The sequence below is a fragment of the Rhodamnia argentea genome, chromosome 11, assembly GCF_020921035.1.
Source record: "Rhodamnia argentea isolate NSW1041297 chromosome 11, ASM2092103v1, whole genome shotgun sequence".
In the NCBI taxonomy this organism is placed as follows: domain Eukaryota; kingdom Viridiplantae; phylum Streptophyta; class Magnoliopsida; order Myrtales; family Myrtaceae; genus Rhodamnia; species Rhodamnia argentea.
The window spans coordinates 4,167,358-4,175,077 of NC_063160.1; the positions used below are offsets into that span (position 1 = coordinate 4,167,358).

The 7,720-nt window shown below is 40.3% G+C and overlaps 1 protein-coding gene across 1 annotated transcript; it reads right to left on the minus strand.

The window, feature by feature from the left end:
• Positions 1-6,736: 6,736 nt before the first annotated feature.
• LOC125312836 lies at positions 6,737-7,720 on the minus strand. The gene has a single exon (XM_048272454.1). The coding sequence runs from the start codon at positions 7,718-7,720 to the stop codon at positions 6,737-6,739; it is 984 nt and encodes a 327-aa protein (XP_048128411.1).

A 7,720-nucleotide genomic window follows, 5' to 3' on the forward strand; every position in this document is an offset into this window, starting at 1 on the left:
TAATTGTTCGAAGTATAGTTATTGTTGTCGGGAAAGTCAGATGGCGAAAAGTGCGAGAGCAGCCGTGGGGGTGTATTATCGTCGCGACCTAAAAATTCGGAAAATTTCCAGGCTAATGGATTATCGGGTCAATTATTTAACCAACCTAACTCGAACTCTCCCAAGTCCATACCAAATCGCAACTTAAGGTTCAATTGATTAACATGCAATATATTTTAATTTTGGAGCCGCCACTAATCATTTATGGTAGGTCGATTAGAAACCTAAATAAAATAGCGGGAGAACTATTTTATTCCTACGAACAGTAGATTAAGAGTTCGGGGACTTGATTACGCCGGATTACTCTAACGCCCTTTCGGTACCATTTCATTTCATAAAAAATCATTTAAGAAGGCAACATTAATTGATTTTAACCTAAGTCACTAACAAAAGTTATCATGCGGGTGCGCAATCAATTAATGAACATCCAGAAATCGGTATAATCAAGGGAACATGCGCCACACAAGATAGTTCTTTTATTTTTTATTTTTTTTATTTTATATGAATGCATGAGAGACTACACTATATCCAATGGCATGGATTAAATGCAAGACTAAACTAGATTACATGCAAACTAAATGAATGCACAAGTAGGACCATGATTAAATTAACTACGTGACACGTGTATTAATTAAAAAGAAGACATGCAATTCTAATATGCAATATAAGCTAAAATGCAACCTAATATGACATGGCAAGAAATAATGATGTGGCATGGATGGCGTGGCATGTATGACGTGGCAAGGATGACGTGGCAAGGATGAATGATTTTTTTTTTATATTTTCGGATGAATTAATTTCCTAAAATAGAACTATGCCAAAACAATATTTATCTTGCATATTTTAGAGTTCAAATTGACCTAAACCCTAATATATTAAGATAGATTATTTTAAACATAAGATTCTATTTAAACATGCAATTTCTATTCTAGTATGCAATCTAACCTAAATAAAAAATTAGATATGCAATATCTACATGATGTTATTTTTTTAAAAGATGTAATTTTCAGATATGCAAAGTGAATGAATGCAATTTTTTAGAATTTTTTAGATTACATCATGCGACGGGTATATTCTAAAAAATATGACAATCAAGCAATTCAAATCAAATGAGGAAAGTGAATATGTCAATCAATGTCAAACAAGAAAGTGGATATATCAATCAAGTTTTGAAATATTTCGCGAATATTTGAGTCAATCTTTAATTCGTAATCCTACGATTAACGATTGAACCCAATCCTTGCCTAATCGAGTATTCCATCAATAATCCTAAAGATGGACGTTCTCGATCATATGACAAGTTGCGGATTAGGAAAGGAAATTTTCCTAATCTACCTGTATTTTAAAAAAATATCCACTTCGATGCAATATTTAGGATATGCAAATAAATCACAAAATAAGCAAGTGAATATATCAAAGCTCAAGATAGGAAACTTACCTTGTCTGCAAAATTTGCGCTTTCCTAATTTGGATTTTCGAACGACAAATTGCAGCCCCAGATTTGCCCTCACGGACCTGCTTGATGGGGGACCTTCCTTGCACAGCTAGGACAACTTGAGGGACCGGCGGCTCAACGGGACTCCACGAGGATTCAAGGTGGGCAACTCGTCGTAGAGGCTATTCAAAATATCTGCTGATGTTGCTACGGTTCGTTGATATCTTCGGCGACGTAAACAATGTATTCTCCAAGTACAGTCCAAGCCTAGCGGCTTGTTGTTGGAGGTTCAACAACAAAATAGAGACCAATAGCTGCACGTGAACAAGACAAAACACGGAAAAATGTTTTAAAGGCTAACAAAAATCTGTTGATCTCTTTAGCAAGTCTGGACAAAATCCAGAGAAAACGAGCCCACACTCCAAGCTCTTCTCCCTTTTGTTGTGATGCTCGTTTTTAGGGGAACTCGTAGGAAGATGGTGCTGATTCGCCAAGGACCTCCAATCGGTGACAAGCGGCTTGTGGTGCGGGAAAGGAACAACCAGTTGTTGTCCTCTTGCTTGCCAACGGAAATAGAAGAGGAGGCTCTACGGAGGGAAGCTGCAGCGCAAGCTAGGGAAGGATCGCCAAGGACTTCTCTCCCGTTGTTCGCACGTTCTCTCTCTAATTTTTTTTAGTCAGCCCCCATAATCTCTTGCTAGGACCTTGTATTTATAGAGAGAATTGGCCTAGCTTGATGGGCAAGAATGCAATATTCACATATCCTTTTGGATGTGTATCTTAAAAATCTGAATATTTGATAAATATTCCCTCTTGGAGTGCAGATTATCAGCCAAAGAGACATGCAAATGTGCTAGCCGAATTGCACAATTTCTTTCCTATTTTCTAATAAAATATTCGGCTATAAGGAATATGTATGTGGGCTTGCCGTATTTTACGTGTGTATAGGCTTTTTGCGCAATCTTGAGCTCGAATAATTAATTAAAAGTGTCCAACACTTATTCAAATTCGGCACACCCATTTCAAATGCCTTGCCCAAAAATGCCCTATTGCTCCCGCCCGTGAAATTTAAGTTCCAATTTGTGCCACCGATAGTCCAATGCAAGATGCAATGCATGAGTAAAAATTAAATATGCTAAAGATGATTTTTTTTTTATTAGAACTAAAATTAGTTCTATTTTTTTTGTGCAAAAAAAAGAAAATATATATTCAAAATTTAGGTGTCAACAGTTGCCCCTCTTTGAGTGGAGGCTCGCAGAGGTTTTGCTCAAAGACCAAAATTGAAACCTAAATTTTGCAAATGCAAATGATGAAATATGAGTTTTGGTGGGAGTCTTAATCCCATTTTCTAATGCAAGAGAAATGATGCATGATGTGCAAGACTGTAAATAACATGCGCCAGAGCTTCTCTTTTTCCCATATTAGAGGAACTTGCACATGGATCGCATATGATAATACCTGTTTTACCGGATACCTCATAAGCTGACAATTCCCTTAATTTCCAAGTTTCTGATGTGAGGATCTCAAGGTCTTGGGCTCATCCGTTACCGGAGACTTCTCCCGATGCGAGATGACGCAAGATGCGTAATGAAGAAATGTGCTTGAGTTATGGTTCAAGCTGCACCATCTTGTCTCTTGGGGCTGCCATCGTTTTAGTGAGCCACCGTGAGTTCGAAAATGCTTCTCGCGACCTCCTCCGTTTTAGCGGGTCACGTATCAGCTGAAAATGCCTCTTAAGACCACCTCCGTTTTAGCGGGTCATCATGAGTCGGTAAAATTGTCTCTCGTGACTCCTCCGTTTCAATGAGCCACTGTGAGTTGATAAAATGTCTCTCGGGACCACCTCCGATTTAATGGGTCACCGTGAGTCGATAAAATGTCTCTTGGGACCACCTCCGTTTTAATGGGTCACCTTGAGTCGGTAAAATGTCTCTTGCGACCTTCTCCGTTTTAGCAGGTCTCTCCGTATGAATGCAAGAGATGATGTGACGCCTGAAACTTGCCGATACGAATCACAAAAAGGGTGTGATACAAACCTTAGTAGTATACACACGAAAGGAATATGTCACACGCACCTTATCAACATAAACATAACATAGGTATGTCGTACGGACCTTATCAGCACGAACATACATATGGATTAAAATGACAACCAAGGTCAATTTGGAAAAGGTTTCGGAAAACTTACCTGGATTTTCTGAGCAATGGTTAAGGAATGGCTAGGCCGATTGCATCATACCTATTCATTCACTTAAAATAAAGCTGCAAGTAATTGTGTTCATAACAAAAATGCAACAACCTAAGTCAAAACTTGTTCGCGTTACCAAGCTTCCAATGGAGAGTTTATTAGTGAGGAAATCTATCCGATCCTTTTGACAAATTTGATTAAGTTGAATGAGGAACCTTCGATCAGAAAGGACTTTTCACTCACTCTCATGAAAAGGCTTTTGAAACCCCGACCATCAATGCGGGCATGAGAAACACTCAAAACTGTCATCATCACACTCGACAAGGGTCTAGGTATTCTCGCAATTAGTATGACCGGACCAATCCATGCGGTCTTTTGCAAGGACTGTAATTCGGGCTCGGTCAAAGGTTGATCAAAGGGGACTCACAAGAGTCATAAGGCTTAGAAGTGAAATGAGATCTTCATCAGCTGCATCGGGTTTACAAGTCGGGAATCCTGCAAAATGAGATAAAATGATCTTGCTTGCACTTCTTCGAGTGACATTTATAAGCATTTGAAATCCTACGTTAGCTCAAGTGCCCCGATCCGAAGAGACTTTGGTAAGGGTTGTAACATAGGTTCGGGGTAGGCTTGAAAATGAAAGGCTTATTTATAACAAAAGAGGTGTATGAAGATGAGATCCGTGATCATCCATCCTTGTCGCTTTTAAGCGTGGATGTCGCTCTAAGCGAGCAATTTTTCTTGATCTGCATCAAAAATGACTATCCATGAGGAACATATTGTGAGCCAATCCAGTTGAGACCTCCTTCCATCCAAAGATTCACTTTTTTTTTTTTTCAGCGGCAGGCCTTTTCTTTAAGGCTACACTTGTTTTTCCCTTCTTTTGGGTGCACAGAATTTTTCGGATGCCCCAAATTTTCTACATGGTGAGCCTTTGCTTTTTTTTTCTCTACTCCCGTTTTCTTCTGGGCTTCTTTTTTTCTTTTTCTTTTTTTTTTATGAAAGAAAGGGGGGGTCTCATCTGAATCTTCTGCATATTTTGCCGATAGATCTTTTTGAGTTTCACTTTGCCCCAAGGCACTTTGCTCATTTGTCGGATGATCGGATTATAAGAAATGAATTCGCCGCTCAAATTGGGTTAAGCAATGGATTAAGTGTGTATGGTACATGAAGGAAATGCTCTTCGTCATGTCTAAGGCACTTGAACTAACATAGAATTCTCATGTAATAAATATACTTGAAGATTGATGCAAGTGAAAGCAAGAAAATTCTAGTCATTCTCTGAACTTTTCATGAATTGCCCCAATGTGGGGTTATTCCCGACTGGGGTATGAAATGAAACCACCGTTCAAGGGGGTGAGCAAAGGACAACCTGTAGTGTTTGGATAGAGGAAATGAACGCCTCATATCATCTTGGTCGTCATACTTTTCGCGAGATAACTTTTGCCTTGTGAGTGTGGAAATCTCATATTTCTCACTGGGAATTATGATATGGACGTGTATAGGAAATGGCTTGCCTTTCGTCGTCCCGATGTTCCTTATTCAAAATGATCATTTCATTGGATCGTTGGACCCACGAGATTGCCTGATTGAAATTATCTCGCAATGAAGATTAGCAATGCAGACAAAGATATGATGAGATGCAATTCAATTTGACTTGATTATTCATAAAAAAAAAAATGAGTGCAAAACATGCATAAACTACACAAGTATATTCAGATGTGAAAGAAATCTCAAGGAATGGGGAGACAGTGGATTGCCTCCGTATAAAGAGAAATGCACATGAGATCGATCAATCGATGACTCAAGACGCTCCAGCTATTCAAAGATGACCATACGTTAATTATGTGCTCCCGCAAGGAGGAAAAATAGTGTCACATTGAGAATAACATAAGATAGAGAAAGAGGTACTTCCCTTCCCAAGTCGGAGTTTGCTGTCGATTTGCCCCATTTTCTATCAAAATGGATCATGTCCAATAATCGTGGCATTGCCATGAAGGGGGATTGGAAGTGCCCCTGAATGTGCCTCAAGTTGGGAGTTCATGATAACCGCTTCTTCCGTTGATCTTGCGAGGAGGAAAATGGGACATTATTTTTTTTAGGAATGATCAAACTTGGTGAGAGATACGTTCCTCTAAAGATTAGGATGCATGTCGGGACATGGTCCAATGATTAAGCTTCGATTGTCTAATGGCCTAATACACGGTTTGCTGCCCGCCCTTTGGAAATTCCTGAAACATCTAATAAATGAGTCAAATAGATAAACAGGGTTAAGCACACAGCATTATTTTGAAAATTTTACAAAACATTTTGATTTTAGAAAACCTCGGGACGAGATATCTTGGAGAAGCCCAACCCTCGGTGCTTACCATAGATGACATATTTTTTATCGTTGGTTATCGTCATCGGGTTAGTTTGAGATACTTCGACAAGATTCAAAATATAATGAAAAACATCTGTAATTTTATTGATAACTCAACAAATTACATCTTATTGAATTCAAAATGCAGAAAACTCCTCGACGGTGAGAAATTTGACTCTGACAATCAACTTAGGAAATGAAAATGCAACCTAAACACCTAAAAAGCAAGAAATATCCCACGCAGGGGATTGCATAAAAATAAATAAGTTACTAATTTAGGTCTTTGCCCGCCTCCCCAAAAACAAGATTAATTGCCCCCGTGATCGGGTAGCGGATTACTCTGAACGTTTGGGTGTGCGGTCGGCTGGAGTACAAATGCCCCCGTGTCTAACGGATCTTGGATTCGATTTTTTAGCACCCCGCACTCATCGGTTGAATGACCAGGTTCTCCCCTATGGTAGTCACACTTCTTAGATGGGTCATAGTTGCGGAAGGATGCGTGATTGGGTCGTTGTGGTTCTGATGTCAACAACCCCTTCTTTTGTAATACAGCAAAAACCCGTGACACTGTTCCAGGAAGAGGAGTATATTGCCGAGGCTTACGTTGATAAGTCCGCTGATTTTGTTGACCGTGAGCCGGCTTGCTTGTTGAGCGGCAAACCGCTTTCCAGATTCTCGAGCCACGGCTTTTTGGGCATAGACCATGTTCACCTCACTTTGTCGGTTCTTTCTTTACTGGAGGACGCTTGCTTGCTGAACTATTATCACCGAGCCATCCCCTCTTCATAGCAATCTCAATATCTTCACCCATTATAACGAGTTGATCGAAAGATTGGGCTGCGGTTCCTACCAATCGTGATCTCATAGCTTGGGGAAGAGTAGACACAAATAGCCTCATTAGCTCACGCTCCGGAGGTTCAGGCCTTAGTTGAGATGTGATATTCCTCCATCTAGTGGCATACCGCTTGAGATTCTCTCCCTTTTTCATCTCGGCTTGCTCAAGGTCTTCCCCGGAAACTGTAATATCCAGGTTGAATCTAAAATGCTTGACAAAAGCATTGGCCGCCTCTTCCCAGTTCTCCATCTGGTTAATTTTAAAGTCAATGTACCATCTCATTGCTGCATCCTTGAGACTAGCTTGAAAAGTTTGGACCATGAAGGGGCCATTGGATATGTACTTATACATCAATGATTGGTACATCCGAATATGCTGGATAGGGTTGGAGGTACCCTCATACTTCTCAAAATCTGGCATTTTGAACTTTTCCGGCACTTGCACCTTAGCATAAATGGAGAAGTCAATAGGAGGCAGGTGGTGCGAGCCCTCTACCTCGCGAAGCCTCCGATCAAGCTTGGCCAATAGCTTTGCACTTTCATCATTTGATGGTTCAGCCACGGGAATCTGGGAAGTATTAATCATAGGGGGTGTGGTCACATTAGGTGCAATGGCATTAGTTCCGATCATGATAAAATTCTCGAAGGGTAACGTCTCGTTGGCGTCCACTTCCACAGCTTTATCAGAACGAAGGCCTTGACGCATCGGCGGAACCATCTCCAATTGGGAACTTGAACTGGATTGTTGCTGCTGTTGGGCTTTGAACATGTCCATCAGCAAGGACATTTGTTCGGTTAGTCCTTTCATTTGTTCCTTCACCTTTTCTTCAACAAGCGCCGCAATTTCAGCTTTGTCGGCCAT